The 20348-nt window shown below is 48.8% G+C and overlaps 5 protein-coding genes across 5 annotated transcripts; 3 read left to right on the top strand and 2 right to left on the bottom strand.

The window, feature by feature from the left end:
• Positions 1-7805: 7805 nt before the first annotated feature.
• BDW47DRAFT_107961 (uncharacterized protein) lies at positions 7806-8234 on the bottom strand. The gene is made up of 2 exons (XM_024813119.1): positions 8163-8234; positions 7806-8112 (listed from the first exon to the last, which is right to left on the bottom strand). The coding sequence occupies exons 1-2, from the start codon at positions 8169-8171 to the stop codon at positions 7822-7824; spliced, it is 300 nt and encodes a 99-aa protein (XP_024670955.1). The 5' UTR covers positions 8172-8234; the 3' UTR covers positions 7806-7821.
• A 1274-nt stretch (positions 8235-9508) lies between these two features.
• Positions 9509-12559, top strand: BDW47DRAFT_118423 (ankyrin repeat-containing domain protein; the record flags this gene model as incomplete). Its single annotated transcript, XM_024815204.1, has 5 exons — positions 9509-10630; positions 10719-10740; positions 10947-11338; positions 11552-11652; positions 12220-12559. 5 exons carry the CDS (start codon positions 9509-9511, stop codon positions 12557-12559), a joined length of 1977 nt encoding a protein of 658 aa, XP_024670954.1.
• Positions 12560-13870: 1311 nt separating this feature from the next.
• BDW47DRAFT_107958 (killer toxin Kp4/SMK) lies at positions 13871-14393 on the top strand. Its single transcript, XM_024813118.1, has 2 exons — positions 13871-14252; positions 14314-14393. The coding sequence occupies exons 1-2, from the start codon at positions 13906-13908 to the stop codon at positions 14363-14365; spliced, it is 399 nt and encodes a 132-aa protein (XP_024670953.1). The 5' UTR covers positions 13871-13905; the 3' UTR covers positions 14366-14393.
• A 466-nt stretch (positions 14394-14859) lies between these two features.
• BDW47DRAFT_132530 (glycoside hydrolase family 15 protein) lies at positions 14860-16405 on the bottom strand (the record flags this gene model as incomplete). Its single annotated transcript, XM_024817577.1, has 2 exons — positions 16176-16405; positions 14860-16118 (listed from the first exon to the last, which is right to left on the bottom strand). Exons 1-2 carry the CDS (start codon positions 16381-16383, stop codon positions 14860-14862), a joined length of 1467 nt encoding a protein of 488 aa, XP_024670952.1. The 5' UTR covers positions 16384-16405.
• A 1786-nt stretch (positions 16406-18191) lies between these two features.
• Positions 18192-19240, top strand: BDW47DRAFT_132528 (nucleoside phosphorylase domain-containing protein; the record flags this gene model as incomplete). The annotated part of the gene is made up of 1 exon (XM_024817576.1): positions 18192-19240. The coding sequence occupies exon 1, from the start codon at positions 18218-18220 to the stop codon at positions 19238-19240; it is 1023 nt and encodes a 340-aa protein (XP_024670951.1). The 5' UTR covers positions 18192-18217.
• Between the last annotated feature and the right edge of the window lie 1108 nt (positions 19241-20348).

Here is a 20348-nt window from a genome sequence, read left to right as displayed (position 1 = left end):
TCCCAATTTTGAGGACAGCGATCGTGCCATCATCTTCCAACCTCATGCAGGTGGTCCTAAGATCTCACGCAAAGTGGACCGAGGCTAGGCAAGATCTTGCATCTTTCCTGGCTGCGGACAAAGCGGTCTCTTTTCAGCCGGGTCAGCATCTCAGTAGGCATTATCACGTCATCGACCCATCATCTGGCAAGACTCATCTCGTTTGGACGCTTCACCACGCGGTCTTCGATGGGTGGAGCTTGGAGTCTGTGGTCGATCGTATTCGCCATAATTATCACTCCGCCGCAGTGACTGCGAAGCCAACAGGAAGCTTCCAAGAATTTGTGCGGTTCTGCGAGGGTCTTAATCGAGATGAATGCATTGCATTTTGGCGCGAACAGCTCGAGAATGCACCGACACCATCATTTCCGAATTTCCCCAAGGCCGGGCATTTGGCAGCCGACAAATCTAGTTTGCGACACACCATGGGAGCCCCAACAGTAGCCACAACAACAACAACGGTTTTGGCCAGGGCGGCGTGGGCGCTCCTCCTTTCCGAGTATGAGGGCTCTGACGACGTCACGTTTGGTAACTCCCTCCATGGACGCAATTCCCTGCCTCCTAGGCTACAGGATGTTGTTGGGCCCACCATCACAACGCTGCCGGTTAGGGTGCGAATCGACCTCTCCCAGACCGTGCTCGGATTCCTAAGCGGTCTCCAGGAGCAGTTTTCGGCGATGATTCCGTATGAACAATTTGGCCTCTCGCGAATCATGGGCATCAGTCAGGGCATCCAAAATGCTGCCTCATTTCGGACGCTGTTGATTGTGCAAATGGCGAATACCACATCTGTGGACCAACAAGGGATCAGCCTGGATGAGGTTGAGAGATCCTTCCATGAATACCCGCTGGTACTTACGCTTATACCTGGGACCTGTGACATTGAGGTGGTCGCCACATTCGACAGCGATGTCATTGCATCCCCGCAAGTTCAAAGGATTCTCGAACAATTCGAGCAGACATTCGAACAGCTCAGCACAATGCCTAGAGATGCCAAAATCGGCGAACTAGACCTATCAAGCACAGCAGACAAGTCAACGATGTTTGAGTGGAACGCTAGACATCATAAGGCTTATGAAGTTTGCGTTCATGAGTTGATCCGAGAGCGCGTAAGACACTGTCGAGCTTCACCTGCAATCTGTTCTAAAGACGGTACCATGGATTACGCAACTTTGGACAGGCTGTCTGACGACCTGGCGGGAGTACTGGTGCAGACCGGTTCCAAGCCAGGCAGCACCGTCGGTGTTCTTTTCGAGAAGTCACAGTGGGCGATAGTGAGTATATTAGCCATCATCAAAGCAGGCTGTGCTTTCGCACCGCTGTCACCAACATATCCGCGAGCCCGACTCGAAGGTATTGCCGATGATGCCGGTATACAAGTTGTTCTCTGCTCTTCAGCACAGCGCGGTGCCTTCCCCAATGCACGCTGGCGGACCATTGTTGTTTCTGACGATACAGCGCAATTCTTCAAGCTTGCTGCGAAGGTCCATGGAAGGGTTGCAACTCCGGACAGCCTACTTTACATCCTTTCAACGTCAGGAACTACCGGGACACCGAAAATCTTTGGAGTACAGCACAAGAGTTTCGCTACAGGTGCTATGGCTCGTGCGCCTTTGCTCAAACGTGGGCCCGACTCGCGCGTGCTGCAGTTCGCACCATACGCCTTCGATCCCAGTGTTGAGGATATATTGACCACACTCATGTTTGGCGGCTGTATCTGCGTACCGTCAGACGAGGATATAATGGGGAATATCAGTGCGTTTATGAAAACCACCCGAGTCAACTTTGCCAACATCACTCCCTCCGTGGCCTATACCTTAAAAGAGGACGAATTGCCGGATTTCAAGATTTTGCTGCTCTCCGGAGAAGCTCCTGACCAGGCCCTAGTGGACAAATGGGACGGCATTGTCCAACTCATGAACGGATACGGGCCGAGCGAATGTTCCGTTAAGTGCGCTATCAATTGTAACTTGTCACGCAATGACCCTAGGAACATTGGGTACAGCGTCGGGACCAGCCTGTGGGTTGTAAGGCCTGGAAACCACAACTGCCTGACACCTCTGGGGGCAGTGGGAGAGCTGGTCATTGAGAGCCCCCACCTGGCAACGGGTTATATGAACCGCCCGGAAGGTAATGAGGAGAAGTTCATTCGCAGCCCGCGATGGTTACAAGTCTTCCGAGACGGGCACATCACACGAATGTACAAAACAGGCGATGTTGTCCGCTACATGGAAGACGGCAGCATTTTGTACATAGGACGTGGAGATATGCAGCTGAAGCTGCATGGCCAGAGGCTTGAAGGGGAGGAGGTGCGGCAACGCATACAAGAATCCCTCTTCGACGCGCAGATCCAGGTGATTGTCGATATTGCACGATTTGAGGGTCAGGACTCCGATGTTCTCGTCGCTTACCTAGCACGAAAAGGAGATTACAGGGGAAGCGAAATAGACATCGACCACGTACTACAGCAGCACCTGGCGGATATGAAGGAACATATAATTCGCCAAATCAGCACTGCACTGCCAAAATACATGATACCATCTGTATTTTTAGCAGTGACAAATATCCCGGTCACAGCAAATGGCAAGGCGGACCGTCGCGCACTCAAAGCTTACATCGCGCGGCACCGTCTTGGGCCTCAACTACTACTTTCTAGAGAAGAAAAGGTTCAGGTACCCACTTCGGAAGCAGAAAGGTTGCTGCATAGTTTGTGGCAAAGGCTTCTTGGATTGGACGGTGAAAGCTTTGGGGCGAATTCCAACTTCTTCGAGCTTGGTGGCAGTTCGTTGGCAGCAATCAAGCTAGCATCTGCTGCACGAGATCTCGGTCAAGATCTCTCAACGCAAACCATATTTCACAATCCGGTATTATCTGCCATGGCTACTCAGATGGTCCCTCTGAAGGAGGAAAGAATATCGGGTCCATCCAGGTTTGGACTACTGCGGAAAGTTGATCGCAGCATTCACCAACTGAAGAAAAGCCTTTTGGCTCACAACATCGAAGAGGAAGATGTTGACGATGCATATCCTCTGACGAGACAGCAGCAGTGTTACACGGAAGGGGAGATCCTCTCGCCAGGAGGTACTACTCACCGGCACATTATGCAACTACCGCCCCATATAGACCTCGTCAGACTGGAGACTGCTTTGCGCCGCGTTGTGCAGGCCAACCAACTTCTGCGGACTCGAATTGTCCCTGTCCTATCACAGTTAGTTCAGGTTGTGCTAAAAGAAGACTTTGTTTGTCGTCACGTCGATGCCCTATCTTCGCTCATCTCTGAAGATCGCACCGTATCGTGGGGTCTCGGACAGCCTCTATCACGATTCAGCATAGTAGACGGTGGGCGGTCTGAGGATCGATGGCTCGTCTGGTCCAGCGCCCACGTTCTGTTCGATGGCTGGTGTCGGAAGCTACTATTGGAAGAGATCGATTACGCATATCATCACAACAAGAACCCGCCCCGACGGCCGCAGTACAACAGATTTATCCAGTACGTATATGAACTGGAGACACACGAAGCTAGTTCTGCGTTTTTGAAGAAACTCGAGGACACAAGATTCTACAGTTATTTCACGTTTGACGACACACGTGACCCGGGTATCACTCACACTTTGTCCCTCGGCATCGACTTCCCAGGAGCTCTCCCAGCCGAACTATCCTACCCAACGATGATGCTCACAGCCTGGGCAATAGCGGCAGCGCATGTTGAAGAGCATGACCATTTCCTGTTCAATCTTCTGCTCGGTGGCCGAGATGCCGCATTCACCGGAATAGACCGACTCATGGGGCCCGTAAGCACTACAGCACCTTTGGCCACCAGCATCGACCGTGGCTCAACATTCCGGAAGAATATGGATTTTGTGAAGAAGGGAATAGACAAAGCGGGGAGTGTGCAGCACTTAGTCCGACTTGGCGATAAGCTGCACCGACAGTTGGCATCTGCCCCCGTTGTCGTTGTCCATCCTCCCGATGACTACGAGGAGACAGCCAGCACGCACCTGGGACTGCTGAGAAATCGCGTTGAAGCGGTCCAGCGGTTGGTAGACACCATGTTCCTGAATTTCTGCCTCCGGCCTGGTAATTCTGGGGTGGATCTTATTATGACCATCGACTGCAGCCTTTTCCCTAAGGACAAAGCGGTAAGGTACTTCGGCTGTCTGGAAGAGATTTTCATGCGTATCTTTGCTTCGGGTGGTTTGGATCTGAGCATTAGGGAACTGGAGTTGGGTTCTAGTGCACCTAGGGGCCCTATGCTAATAGACACTGAGATGGTATAATGTCGGAGCCCCGGGGGTCAGAAGCATGGATTAAGGAGAATGGGAACTTGGCTGCTTGAGTGAAGTACTAGGTGCATGTATGTATTGGTGGTTGTTGAGATACTCTCGCGGGTAAGAACCGCTGTAGCCCGCAACTTTCGAAAAGCCGAATGTTTTTGTCTCCTTGTACTTGTAACCAAATCTGTGGGAAGACTGGTATCCAAATCCTATTTGTGTATGTCCTTCTTTTCTGTGGATATGTTTACTAAGGCATTCAGCAGTATATGTGAAGTTTCTAGAGCGTAATTTCTGCAATGTGACTACCTATCACCTACAAAGAATACCTTCTGACATCAGTGTACGTACGGTAGCAGCCCAGACCGTTAAATGATGATGGTCTCCATAATTGACATTATGAGGGAGCAAGTATAGAACAGCAGTTATATAACAAAAGTACCAAAAGCAAACCTATGCGGGCAATCTTCCCAATCTGTCCGTATTATGGAGCATCTGTCCACAGAGCGGACACCGGCATGGCTTGTCCTCCGAAATACAACGCTGGCAGCATCTCACTAAAGCCCAGAGGGACCCCATTCCATCGGGTAAACTTTTTGCCAGCCTCTCGGCATACCGTGGATCAATTCTTGGATCTTCCCTGGGGTCATTCCTAAGCAGTACTGGAGATTGTACAAGCAAATATACACATGCCAATGTGAAGGTACGCATCACAGGTGCCATGCAGGTACGCTTTTGGTGAGGGAGGATAGACAGAGCTATGGAGCAGGCTTTCGTAATCCCCGTTCTTGATCCTGACTAGTACTCGTCGAAATATAATCACATGATCATCCAAATAATCATAATGTTATCTTTCTCATGATCTAGACCAGAAATATACATAATCTTAGTTTCGTGAGTGACTGAAATAGCCGTATTAGCTTACAATGACTTAATAGTATGAGAATATGGGATACCATGTGATGGTATTGGGACATGATAAGAGCTAGAAATGGACCGATTCCAGGTTCAAACAGTGCAATTCAACGCGACGAGATCAGAGCCCTGCACTTCTACTTTCAGAGTAGATATACCCAGCCGTTTCCTGTGCTGATGAAGCAAGACTTGCAGGGAATGCATATTATATTTTCATGCACAGAGTGAGACGTCTGGTATACCCATACTCGGACTGAGGTCAACGGGCCTGATAACGTGCACACTGTGGTGCAACCGTATTCGGGATCCACACCCTTGTCGACCATAATAATCAATATTAAAGGGCCTTCAATAATTTGGCGTCATGGGCAAGTCGTGGTATGGGTTAATCTTGTCAGCTTTCTTTCCGTGCTGTAATGCAAATGCAAAGACTAGAGGTTTTTAATCTTATGGTAGCTGATAAAAATAGATTAGATTCTTGTAGATTTCTTGACGTAGTTACTCTAAGTCATAGTAGTATTGTTATAATATTTGCCTTCACTGCTACACTAAGAGCTTATAACAGACACTGTATACCTAAAAGCGTAGAAGCTATGACATAAAAGGTACGAGGAAACGTCCAGATGGTATGGATCTCTAAACTTCTTTTTATGCCATGCCTGCGTACTCTTTTTTACTCTTTTACCAGCTCCATTGATCCTCATCTAGATTTTGAATTCTATAAACTGCTCTCCCTCTGTGTATAGACCTACCAAGCAACTGTGACAGAGTGACCATATAGTTGTTATATATTGTATAACTAGATACTATAAGATCACACTATTCCAGTGGTATTCCCATTGACTGTTGGAGATATCAGTCGGGTTAAGCCCTATCTCAAACATCGGTCAAAGTTTTGGCGTAGCGGCTATAATTAAATCTCATGTTATGTCTACTCTCTCTCTCTCTCTCTCTCTCTCTGACTAGGACCTCTGATTTGTATGTAGTGATAGTTGAGCGCTAAATCTTCCAGCGGCTAATCCTGCCAGTGACTAGATAGCAGGTGGACCACAAAAGATACACCCCCGCGTAAAACATTTCGTTTCTTCATCTCACACAACAACTATCCTATTAAAATCGGGTCTAATTACGCGTGCTGTGCAGTCACAACTCCTCCTGCAATGGGAGGATAAAGAACAACTGCTTCTCAGCCTACTGTCTCCACTGCCTATCAGACTCACTTTAATGTCCAAGAAGTCTGGATGATTTGTCGAACAACATTAGGCCCAATACTCACTAGGAAATCAAAGCGAGCGCACCCATATTCCATGTTCGTATGAAGTATGGAGTACGTGCAGGGATACTTGACCCATCATTTTTGGTCTATCTTCCTATCATAATTCCCATCGCTCCAACGCGCCAATGCAATGCATGTACAGCATGGGGGCCAGAAATGGGACAGCCAGACATTTCAGTCATCAATCACCACAAATCAGGCGATCCGTGTCTGCGCGAGGGGATGGAGGGGAATGAGCATTTCTCACTATCTCGAGGACCTCTTGAGAATGTACTTTAACAGTGACGATGCCAGAGAAGCAAGCTCTTTTCTGCTGTGCATTTCCATCCTCATTCTTCCCAGAGACTGTTTCCACGGATTCTTGCTTCTTTATTGAAAAGTCTGTCACATAAACTTAGGTCTGTTATTTGCGACGAGCATTATACACCTTCAAAATAACGCCTATAATGCATTTTACGGCCCATGTCTGTCTCTGTATCTCTACAGCAAGCGCCGTGAACCACTATGGTCTAATGCCCTCGGCGGACGTTAAAAGCAAGATTGAGCAGCACGCTCAGAAGTTTTTAAACAACAACTAAGATTCTGTCTTTTCTTTACTACTGACAGCCATAATGCCCACGATGGAACCGATTTCTTGTTGTCCGAGTTGGGTATCTTCAATAAAACGGTTTTTGATATCTTCACCACGTCGACCCACGGTTCCAGTACCCCCAGTCAACAGCGAATGCAAGAACCAGATCGAACATGCATGAAATTCTATAAGTATTGTTACAGGTACTGGTGTGATGAGCATCATTGCAGTTGTTGAGAGCAAGATATGCGTTGAAGCGGGTACCGGCCATCCATTGGACTCTTGCAAGACAATCATGTCGATGTTCAATTTTGCCAGCTCTAGCTTGACCTTGCTTGAAGTCAAGCACTATTGCCCTCGGTTCCTAAGCTTCTTTGTGAAATGTTACGGCGCCGATGCTGAGGGTCACGCCGAGAATGGGAACATCGAGATGACGGCATTCAACAGTCAGAAGGATTACAACTGCGAAAACGCAAACGAGGATGGTACGAAATGCGTAGAGTCGCATGGGGGCTAAGAGGTTCTAGTTGAAGAGATCCAAGGATGTATAAACAATCCATCCTATCCTACTGGATCTTGCTTTTCGTTGGCATATTCCATAAGCCGCAGTCCATAATGATTTTATCAAGATCTCCAGTAGTCGATGAAGACATACTCCAGCCACAGTATGGGCCCAATCCAGTAGCACCTAGCTTCAAGCTGGCTTTTATCGTCGTCGCTCACATATTCTAAAGTTTGATTATAAGTATCTACACGCCTCTATATCTTCTGTATAGGTAATCGAATAGCCATTGAGCCGAGAACAATATTAGGAATCTGAGGATAGGATGGTTATTGGCCCTGCCTGGAACTAAATCGCCCAATGTATAGTAGATGAATTCCCCAGCAAGGTACACGGCCACCATAGTAACCACACATTTCTCCAATAATTGCCTTTTAAAGCTGATCCTAGTGGTATGAGAAGAGTCGGCGTTTTCCGGGTCTTCAGTCTTCATGTCGCTATAAATGACGCTGCAACACCAGGAATATGCTAAACACAACTAACATTTTAGCTCAATGTATGTTGATGGCAAGAATATACATGACTTACTATATTCATCTAGTATTGAGACTAGAGTGGGTCATGAGTGGTGTGAAGCAGAATAGCTCATGTAAGAGTGTGTAGTTCACCGAGTCAATGGGCGTGGAAATGGTGAAGGAACAGATCCAATCACACAGGGGGTTGTGACCGAATTATATAGTCTGATCAGGTTCGATCGTCCTCCGTACAACAGAAAATGTCTCACCTAATACGTTTGACCTGTGCCAACGGTCCACTTTTCTTCCTTCCCACCAATACGGCCCGGTCTTGAACTCGGCGGTTGTTCAAAGGTTATGGCTGGTTGATAACCGTATACTCCACTATACAAACCCTCCATACATGTCTAAACTCTGCCAATCGAACAGTCGCCGAGGAATCGTATTTTCGTTCAACCACACTTCATACATTCCGGCCCCACCGAGATCGTCCGAGGTGGTAAATCACCAGAGCATTGACATCCATGCTCCCACGTACCCAACAGATATATAATGGATCTAGGAAGTGTTTCTAAGATCTAAAATGCCACGGTCTACTGAATGTATGCAATTATAAGGCATATATCAATAATACCAGCTGATTGTGGAAGATATATTGCGAAAATCAACATTCACTTGGCGTTTGATAAGCCTAGATCTAGATCATATTATCTCGAATTATATAAATTCTAGGATTCCTTCCTAGTTGAATGAACTGCTCTACCCTGGATATATTCTTTCTTAAAACCACACAATTCTGGGGTGATCGAATTATAAAATTGACATTCCCCAGGGTGGACGCAGAGTATGGAAAACAGGGGGCCGATTTCAAGGGTGCACCACGCGAGGGGTATGTCCCATTCTCCCTCTCTCACACAATAAAAATATATCGCCTTAGAATAGGCCAGCCTTCCGAGAATCTGCCTCAAAGTGCCCCCAATAATGTACAACTTTCTGATGAATGCATAATCGGCGAATTTCCGACTGAATTCGTTACTTAAATTTCAAATATCTCCTTTGAATTACTGTTGTCAAACTCAACATTTGGATACTTGACCACGCAGAAGATCTTGCCAAGTGGTATGAAAGTTGCGAGGCTGTGGATCTGCACAGCCTCACCATGATACTCAGCCTTGTGCCTCACCCCAAGAAAACGTCCCCCACTCGCCTGTCATTATAACTATGACCAGGAAAGCTTCAGTTAGTCTGCTGCTTCCTATCCCCATCCTTCCATCTGTGATCTATTTGGTGGAATGACGATAGTTGTTTCAGCGGATTCCAGCCGACACCTCTGTATCGTGGGGTCGTTTGCGTTGCCTTGCCCTTCACCGATTCCACGCTTTCTTTGATATTGCGACAAATTCGATAATAGTTGTCGCTATGCGCCTCGTCAATACGCATAAGAACCTGGCTGGCCCTTTTACCATCCATCAATTCAAAGATGAAGACATCCCTCCATACGCCATCCTTTCTCATACATGGGAGGACGACGAGGTAACTTTCCAAGACATGCATAGTGCCGACGTAGTCAACAAGAAAGGCTATCAAAAGATACAAGATTGCTGCTCTGTGGCAAGAGCCCAAGGACTGGACTACGTCTGGATAGACACATGCTGCATTGACAAGACGAGCAGCACAGAGCTGTCTGAGTCAATCAATTCAATGTACCGCTGGTATCAAGAGGCATCCGTCTGCTACACTTACCTAGCAGATGTCGAAACACCGACTGAGATCTCCGCGAGCAGGTGGTTTGAGAGGGGCTTCACCCTGCAGGAGCTCATCGCTCCGGCTACTGTGATTTTCTACAGTCGGACGTGGAGCGAGCTTGGAACCAAGGAAACTCTACAAGACATTATATCCAAGCGCACCAATATCCCCGTCGAAATCCTGTCCGACGCAGACCGCGTGGACAACGCAAGTGTTGCACAGCGGATGTCGTGGGCAGCAAACCGCAAGACATCACGGCTGGAAGACGAAGCATACTGTCTCATGGGCCTGTTCGGCATCAACATGCCGCTGCTGTATGGCGAGGGAAAGGCGGCGTTTATCAGGCTCCAGGAAGAAATTATAAGAATGTCTGACGATCACAGCATCTTTGCCTGGAAGGCGAAGAGTCCAGGCCACGGAGGGCTACTCGCACCCTCTGTCGATGCGTTTTCTGATTCGGGGGATATTATTCTGACGCAGGACCCGCGGGTTATGAGTAAGACTGCTTGGACAACGACGAACAAAGGTATTCATTTAGAACTACCTTTTGTGGGGATTGGTCATGGAGGTCTGGGCTTTGGAATACTGCCCTGCACGCCACGCGACAACGAAAATCTTTTCTTTGCGATATACCTACAAGACCAGTCTCTGACCATGGAGCGATTTGAACGAATTCGATACCATAAGTTAGAGCTTCTTGACTTGTCATTTTTTGTGCCCTTTCAGTTTCCTTTCCGGCAGATCTGCATTCAACAGCGACGGCTAGCTGTGACAAGCCGGCGCACAGGAACTCCAGTCAAGCGTCTTCACGAGAATAATACCCGTCCAGAGAGCCTCCCAGACTATGGGCTAGAGTGGTTTGACGAGTGGCTGCGAACGGCAGCCGACGAGTGGGACAAACGACCGTCTACCGATAAAAAGACCCTAGATATTCACCTCCAAGAGTTGAATTTAGTCTACCACGCTGAAACAACAGAGACCATGAAAGTGACCCAATCATTATTGTCGAGGCGGGAGACTAATGTCAATTTACAAGACCAGCATGGGCGGACCCTACTGTCACATGTCGCAGAGAAAGGGCACACTGATGTTGTATCCTTGTTATTACTAGCTCGTCACAAAGTCAAGGTGAACTTGAAGGACAAAGTAGGGCGCACCCCCTTGTCTTACGCGATAGAAGGCGGTCATGAACACGTTGTTTGGCTATTGATTACTCGCGGCGATATCCTGGTAAACGACAGGGACAATTCCGACTTCACCCCTTTGTTATATGCCGCAAAGCAAGGAAGTCCAAAGATAATCAACATGCTACTGGCGCAGGGTGTGTCTCCAGATTCCATGAAAGACGGATCTGGGCGCACAGTGCTATGTCACGCATCAGAAGCTGGGCATGTGGCCGCAGTGAGGGTCTTTCTGACCAGGATAAATCTTGGACCCAACGTGCGAGACGCAGCCAACCACACGCCTTTGATATACGCAGCTGCAAATGGACACGAAGCGGTTGTGCGTCTTCTCCTTGCCTATGGAGCCGAAGCACATACAAGTGGCAAGAAAGCTTTTGACCGATCAGCAACATGGCTAGCAGCCTTGTATGGTCATGAGGATATCGTTCGCCTGCTCCTTCCACACGTGCATAGTAACCTCGAGTGGCGAGATGAAGAGCAGAGAACCATGCTCCACTGGTCAGTGATCAACAGTCATGTATCGATAGCTAAGCTGTTGCTCGACAATGGCGCAAATATTGAAGCGATGGATAGCCGCGGTCGCACACCAATCTGCCTTGCGGCTGACACTGGTGACGAAGCTATCACTCAATTGTTACTCTCGCGTGGGGCCATGATTGTCAGTATTGGTCGCCATGGACTCAATGTACTCCATGAGGCCATAGCCAAGGGCCATGCGCCAGTGGTCCAACTTCTACTTGCCCACAGCTGTAATGTCAAACCGGAGAGACCCCCGGGTACTGCGGCCCTTTGGCTGGCTGTTTTCCACGGGAACGAGGCCATAACTTCATTGCTGCTCTCCTACGGGGCGGACATTGAGAGCAAAGATGGACACAAAACCCTGCTACACCAGGCTGCGATAATGGGCCTCGAGACAGCCGTCCGGTTACTACTTCACCACGGTGCCGACGTGGAAGCAACAGATAAAGATAACATGACCCCCCTATGGCACGCTTTCCTGAGGGGGAATGGAAACAATATTGCTTTGCTGGTGTCTAAAGGAGCAAACATCGAGCGCCGGGACAAAAAAGGACGAACCCTGCTCCATCTCGCTGTCATCGGGGGCCGCGAGCAAGCCGTCAAGCGATTACTCTCCCACGGTGCCAATCTGGAAGGCAGGGATAGCGATAACCTGACACCGTTATGGCACGCCTTTCTGAGCCAACAGGAGGTCATCGCCTGCTTGTTGATCACCCAGGGAGCCAACATCGGACAGTGTGACGACCAAGGCAGAACGCCTCTACACTGGGCTGTCATCAACAAATGTCGCCTGGTTGTTGCCAAATTGCTTGCTAGAAAGGCGAGTCTGGAAACTGAGGATGATCAGGGCAGGACGCCATTGCATTGGGCTGCTATGACGGGGAATCTCACCATAACGATGTCACTGCTGGATGCAGGTGCTAACGTGAAGGCGGAGGACGCCTATCGTAAGATGCCAATCCGATACGCGAAGGACCTGGGTGATAAGGCTGCCATTGCATTATTGCTGAAGTATACGTGATTGTTATTGGATTAGGGAGAGCGAACAATGCCGGTGCTTGGTCTGTTTGGTCGCTTCATTACCTGGATATTCATCATATTATACTATCTATTTGTTTATCTTTCGAGTTCATTTCTAGCGGCCCTGCATTCTCCCAATACCATCAATCTTATTACCTTCCTCTCCAATTATCACTGCGCATAATGCCACATCTACCGGCGGGTCACTGTATGCTTCAGTTATCTAGCACAGCAAGTCTTTTGGCCCTGCACCCTAATTGCTTAACGCACGTACATACGGTGTCAGGATCTAGCCTCGACCCTTACTCCGGCATTTGAACTACAATCACTCAAAGTGTATCCAAAACAACAGACAAACATGGGCTAACTGCATCGTCCACAAAAAGAAAGAATGCTGCAAGGGGCATCAAGACAAGCATTTAGCCGAGGGCTGAGTGAATTAATTGCGCCCACATTCCGGAGACCAATTTTACTCGCTATTAATGGAACATAGCCGTTTATCAAAGATGAGATGCTTGGTTTCGCAGCTTCGATCATTAAATCGATCAAACCGGTTGTACGACAGAGAAGACTTCTAAGCCACCTGCAACAGGCAAGGGGCTGCGGCTCAGCGCCGACTTAGCTCAGACGAGGCTTCTATTAAATTGGTTTGTATGTGCATGCATGCACATAATGCAATAAGAAAAGTTAGGCGATGCCGTGGAGGCCAGCCCATGCGACAGCGTCGTGCGAAGTTGGGCTGCTTACGGTGTATACCTGTGTGTTCTCACCGCGAGCATATCTTGTTGGGTATATCAATTAGATCATGCCTTATACCAATTGTTAGTCAACTTTTTGGCGTAGCGGTCTTCAGATATTGCCAGGTACGTGGCCTAATGCTTCAAATATGAACTGAGACTGAGGAGATATGTCGCGCTTATGAAGTGGGTTCAGAAACAGATCTAGTTACACGGGGCGCTTGATAAAAAAGGCCTTTCTACAGACCCCTATGAGAGAATCAACCGAACGGCCTAAGAGATGCTTTGACTCAACATTACATGAAGTATAATGAATGGGGCTGTAGTGCAAATCAGCCCCGACTTGCATTCCAGATTGATATGCAAGGGCCAATGTGAGCTGTATACACAGCCTTCTCAGATACGATGGAAGAGAACCAATGTCCTGCATACCACATAGTATTCAAATCGAGGCGTGCTGGTAGAGGCCCTCGCCACCGTGTGATCTCTTTCTTCCTCCATTGAGACATAAATAAAACAGCTATCCCCCAAGTCTCCCCATTACCAGCATCCCATCTCCAAAACAACACACACTCGCACCTCCAGTCCAACCACACCCCCAGCCATCATCATGAAGCTCTCCACCATCCTCATCCCCACAGTCCTCACCCTCTCATCTACCTCAACAGCCCTAGGAATAAATTGCCGCGGCAGCGGCGGCTGCGCCGGGTCCGGCTCCATCGGCGGCTCCGGGACGCGGCTCTCGCATATCAAGAACAAGATCGACGGCATCGACGACAACAAGCACTACAACAACGGCGACCATATTGCCTGCGAGGAGAACAAGCTCGGCACTGGCATCTGCGCCTTCTTTCAGTCTACTGGCAGTGGCGGCAGCGGGGCCGACGCCAAGCGGTTGGTGCAGAAGTTGATTAATCATGGGTGTACGGCGTGTGGAAGTGTGCCTACTGGAAAGGAGTATGTATTTTAGTGGTGTGGTGGGTTTTAATGGATGATACTGACTGTTTGTCTCTGTTAGGAACACTGTGAAGAAGGGACAGCTTACGGTAAACTATGTGTCGAAGCCGTAGGGGGTGGAGAGAGGATGGTGAAGTGGGCTTAGCTGGTATGGCTGCAAAGGTAGTGGGCGTTCAATGTTTTGTCTGACTACTTTGAAGGAAAGAAATATACACAGCTTTATTAAAAAATTCTTGTAGTATATGTAGACCGTTGGGTAAGTCGCGATTGACGGATCTGAGCAGACTAAATATGGCCTTTGCTCAACCAACACTCTCGCATTAGATTGCTCACAAAAGGAGGGCCGAACAACTGCTTTCTGCGATGAGGACAGCAAAAGACGCTGAAGTCAAGTCTATGCCTAAGAGCCATAATGGGTGACCTCCTACATCGATACAGCTTACTGTGTGGAACAATCATGAACGTAAAGATCGACTCATATTCCAAATCTAAATTCAAGAGACAGGCTGGATAAGTCACTATCCACTGTAAGAACTATACACTGCAGGGGTTCAACATAACAACCCACGCAAAGCAAGAGACATCTCTTGTCCACGTTCACAAACATTTACCAGTCACCAGGCTTAGGCTCAGCATACTCGCCCGGGACAGTGTCACCAGAACACTCGCTCGGAACAGAAGCGGAAGAATCGCTGCCCCAAGCGGGGGGGACGTTACCAGCACGTCGGGCAACAGCAGAGCGGAACGCAGCGAAAGACCAGGTGAGGTTCTCAACAGAGGTAGGCTGGCCGTCGTCGCGGCCATACTGCTCGTTCAGGCCTCCATTCTCAGGGGTGTACTCCTGGACGACGGCGATGAAGTCATCAGCGTAGGCCTTGATAGCCTCGGTGATGGTCTTGTACTCGTCGGAGCCCTTCTCGAACTTTCCGACGGCCGCGTCGGGTGCGACGTCGTTGAAAAATGGGAGCGACAGATCGGTGACCTCCAAGGTGCCCTGCTTGTCCCACTGGTAGAGAGCGTCGTAAAGGAGCTCGGCGGCGGCAGTGGTGCCGAGGTACCAGGGGTTGCCGCCCTGGTAGGTGTCCTCCTTGTAGCGACCGACGGCGGCGCCCTTGCCGGCCTTGCGATCACCGTTGATTCCGTAGGTATCGCGGAAAGAGTCGACGACCGCCTTGTGGTTGGCGAGCGCTCGGGCAGAGCAGGGCTGCAGGGTCTCGTCGTCGCAGGTCTTCGCGCCAGAGTCGAAGGCGTTCAGAGAGGTCAGTATGGAGGCGAGGTCCAAGCCGCCGCGGCCGTTGCTGGGCTGGTTCGAGATGATCTGCTTGCCATCCCAGAACTCCTGAAGACGGCAAAGGATCTGGGGAGCGACCTTGCAGCCAGCGCACTCTTTGCCAAGGGCCTTAGCGAAGGCAGCGCCTTCGACGAGGGCCTTATGCTGCACCGAGATGGTGAACACAGAGGTGGCGTTGACTTCCTCCCACAGATCAAAACCCTCTCCGTTCCAGTACTGGCCGACGTAGGACAAATCGTTCGAAACGAGAGGCCAGATGTTCTGTACCACCTTCTCCTTCTTGTCCTCGAGAATGGAGTTTCCGTACGCAATCAGGGCCTGCGCACGTAAAGCCGGCCCGTCACGCTGAGGTCGCCCCCATTCTTCCTCGAATGCAGTTGAATCGATGTTGAACTTGGGTTCAGCCAGTCCAGCGCCATCCTCCAAGGATCCGGAGGGGTTGGCCACAGTTTGAAGCTTCGCCTGCCCGGTGATGTACTGCTGGATGAGCGGCTCAAGATCCTTATCGCCCTCGATGAACTCGTGAATCAAGTCGAGGAAGGTTAAAGCCGCATCACGGGTCCAGGTGTAAAGGTCTAGATAAAATAGGTTAGCCAGTGCCAGTCAGAAGGAACTCTGGTTAGAATGCATACACTCCTCAGAAGGCGACGCAACAACAATGCCCGCACCAGCGCCAGGAACAAGCTTCCCATCGGCGCCAATGTTGTTCAGGATTCCCTGTCGAGCAATTGGGTTTTCCTTCTCGATGAACGCATCGATGTCAGCCCGTTTCTGGTGTTGATAGGGCGAGGCCAACACAGCGGGCAGCACGGCACTGAGGCCAACGAGAGTTCTGAGCATCTTGACAATGGTATGATTGAAACCTTGTCGGACTTGGTGGTTGAGATCTTGAAGGTGCTGGCCGCAGAGATCACTGCAGACCCTTATATAGTCTTCGGAGTCCGCCCGGACCACATGAATGCATACTATTCATCACGGTTGGCATGCCGATCAGTCGCAAATTGAGCGCATGGAATTAACGGAATGTTCCAAGAAACATCAAGTATGCGACAGGGCGAGATCATCGACAGGTTTGTGGAAGGTGACGGTGGTGCCAACATCGGTACTAGTCCACCTCGGATATATTGGCGGGTTCCTGCGCCCCCCGGTCACGCTACGGAGATCGAGCCCTGAAAATTCCCGATAACTGACCGTTGCAACCTCAGATTGTATAACGTCCCCATACTACACGCTGACTGGTCGCGCTGGAGTTTATGGCATCATGATGTTACATTCTGAGCATTGAGGGTCACCCCACGCCACTGTATTCCTCAAGCCCCTGATTGACTCTTGAGTTCAAAGCTTGTGCTTGACTCGCCTCGCTTCTTCCCCATTTCCTAATCGGAGACGGTGTGGAAGCCGGCTAACTTGTTGTTAGTTGCTGGTGTAAGTATGCTGACACTCGACAAGATTTCTCGGTCTGCCGTGGAGATCGGCAGATGTCTGTTATACTCACCGTTGGCTCTGTCCCTCCCATACTGAGAAACGTGACAGCACGAAGTCCATCCACACTTCAAATCAGAGGTGTCATTGCCGTGGTGGTCAGACTTATCACTTTGCCTACAGTAGAGTCCTCCACATATATCAGTAAATCAACGGAAAAGAGTAAGCTGAACAGGCGCGTACCAGGGCAATCATGGCGTTGTGAACCAGCGGAGCAAGTAAACAGTGCAACCTTACCCCGCACCTTTGCTCCCCCGGTATTGCCAGCAAGTGGAGACATCCAATCCAGACAATATTTCCCACATTATCGTTAAACCTCACGACAATTCTCCACAGTGTCAAGCCGTGTGGGTTTCAAGGTGGAGGAGGGAGCAGGGAAAACAAAATTGACAGGTGCAGATCGTATTCGTCCACTGAGACATAAAGTTCATGATCCATGGAACTTAGAAAAGATTGCCCAAAATCAAGGCCTCAACGAGTTTTTACACAAACTATCACGACTCAAAGGCAACTGAGATGCGTTCAACCTGTGTGCTTTTCCCCGTTGCTCGTTGAGTAAAAAACGTCCGGAGAAGGATGAAGGAAGCAGGAACCATGCTGTACATATAGCTCTCCCAGCGGAATTGGAAGACGGACAATTAGCGGACTGCTTCAGCTTGGCAAAGCCGTGGTGGATTTATGCATGCGCGATAGATTGATTGCAATAATGAAGTTCATTTATGTCGTAGTGTAATGACTATGCTAATGAGAGGTTCAGACCATCCAAGAGAAAATCAGAAGTTAGGTGGAGATAGATGATTTGTTCAAGTCGTTTTGATCAAGCGTCATATGTCAGAAACGACGCTCATTAGACCAACAGAGTTGACTGGCCTATAAAATTCGTTACATGTCAATGTTAACCTCCCATCCTTCTGATCCCTTGCAATAGCGATTGGTATGTCGTTGGCTATCATAGTGATCTGGCGCCTGGTGAAACGAAGACGAGGCTATCCCCAAGCGGCTAATCTGGCACTTCAATTGGTAGTGCATCAGCAATGGGTGTGTGGGGGATTCAACTGGGCTGTGCTTAAGAAGCTCAGTTGCTAATTTGTGTCTACTTCTTGGTTTTCGTGAATCTTGAACCATCCAGTACATTGTGACTTTTTTGACTGACTCGAATAAATTTCAAAAAGCCCAAATTTTCTACCTTACAATGCGCCCGAACAGCCGTACCGATTTCACGGTCGCTATTATTTGCGCACTGACATTGGAAGCCGAGGCTATCGAAGAGACCTTCGATGAAGTTTTTGATCGTTTGAGCAAAGTCTATGGCAAGCACCCCAAAGACAGAAATGCATACATCAATGGAAGGATCGGAGCGCATAACGTCGTCCTGGCTTACCTGCCAGACAAGGCAAAGCGGACCGCCGCGAGTGTGGCTACCAGCCTTCCGTTTAGTTACCCCAACATTGGAATCGGCCTGGTTGTTGGTATCTGTGGAGGAGCACCACGATCGCCTAGCAATGAGCAGATCTTCCTGGGCGATGTTGTTATGAGTGATGCGGTGGTTGAATATGACTCCGGTGTACAGCTTCCAGGAGGTTTCCAGCGTGCGACTGATATCAACCTTGTTCCTGGTAGGCCCAGTCGAGAAATTCGAAATCTTCTTGCAGGGCTTAGAGCAATTGGTGGTCGTCGAGAGTTTCAGGACCAGATATCGCAGCACCTACACAAGATCCAACAGCGCAATGAAAAGTGGCGACGCCCTTGCTTTACTGATGACATTGTCTTCAACGCCTCCTATCATCATAAGCATCATAAGCTGATATCTGCCAAATGTCCCCATGTTAGTGGAAACGGGGGGCATGGCATATGCGAAGGTGCAATGAGCAAAATCTGCGCCGACCTTGGCTGTGATGACAATGAAATCAGTCGTCGTCGACACCACACAGAGCTGGATAGCATGTCTATCCATATCGGCGCAATTGCATCTGCTGATACGGAGATGAGATCTGGAGAGCATCGTGACCGCTTAGTGTCCTCAGAACGAGTGATTGGTTTTGAAACGATAGGGGCCGGTGTATGGGACATTTTCCCATGTATCATTATCAAAGGAGTGTGTGACTATGCGGATAGCCACAAGAACAATACATGGCAAGCATATGCTGCGGCAACGGGTTCTTGCGCGGCCAAGTCTTTTCTGGAGTACTGGAGGCCTGTTGCAACAGGACCTTAGGTCGATAGGCGTTTCACGGCTTGGACAACGGCAATAAGCATGTATGACATTGTGAATAGATGATCCTGTTCAGCAAGTGCCTGAAATTTATAGGCTATGATAGACTGGTAACAAGTAGTAATCAATCGATGGTTCAAGATAGTCACGCTTAAATATATCTCCCTGTGGTTAAATATTTCTTGATTCGATTTATAGAGAGCTACCATGCGTCGTCTTCATTTTCTAACCGTGTTTACCGCAATGGTCAGGTGTCGGGTTGTTTTATAAAAGGCTCAACTGTCAGAAAATTAGCAGATTGGAAAACACGATCTCAAGAGACAAGCTAGCATTATTATCGACAACCTTGGTAGTCGCACCGTACGACCTGTGTAGGTACATCAGTAGGGTTGATGACGTCCATTAAAAGGATGACAGTCATAGATGTGTCGATAACAAAAATTCAGGCTAGAGAGCTTATAAAGGGAGAATTAGACTCTGTTTCACAGTCAGGTGGCAGTGACAAACTACTTGGTCGAATGCATTCACTGCCCAATTTTATAGCTACAATATGGGGACCTGTGAAATTGACCCTAACAGTGACTGCTAATAATACCATAAACGGCTGTATTTTTCCTGATTAGAAAGAACTAGTTCACAAGTGGTAGGATCACAGTTTTCCTAGAACTATATATTGTTGCAAGACATGCAACCGGCCAACATCAGCTAACCTGCGTTGTTTTCCCACATAAATTGCTGTTTGACTCTACGTGATTTTTGCAATCTTGCAACTATTTGCGACTTTTAGTAGTCATTGATTTTATTATCGTTTTGAATGTTCTCATCAGCTCTCCTACATATAATTGGGCTGTGGTAAACAGTGACTTTATACCTAGCCATGCTTCGAAAAACTGAGCTTCAAACATCCAGAGCAGAGGCGAGGCTTTTACAGAACCCGGCCGTGCTTGTGCTCATCATCTCTGGCAATTGAGATAACATCCTTTGCCTTGTCAGAGGCCGCTGAGTCCATGGTCAGCTGCAGGTAGCCGCTCGATCCTTGCAGTGGGCGGCAGGGAAGAGGGCTTATACCAAGACGGAGCTTGTTAAGGGAGCGTTTCTTTACGAGTGCGGG

Source organism: Aspergillus candidus (assembly GCF_002847045.1).
Source record: "Aspergillus candidus strain CBS 102.13 unplaced genomic scaffold BDW47scaffold_31, whole genome shotgun sequence".
In the NCBI taxonomy this organism is placed as follows: Eukaryota; Fungi; Ascomycota; class Eurotiomycetes; order Eurotiales; family Aspergillaceae; genus Aspergillus; species Aspergillus candidus.
Note: the sequence above shows the minus strand (reverse complement) of the source record. Positions and strands in the feature narration are given on the sequence as shown.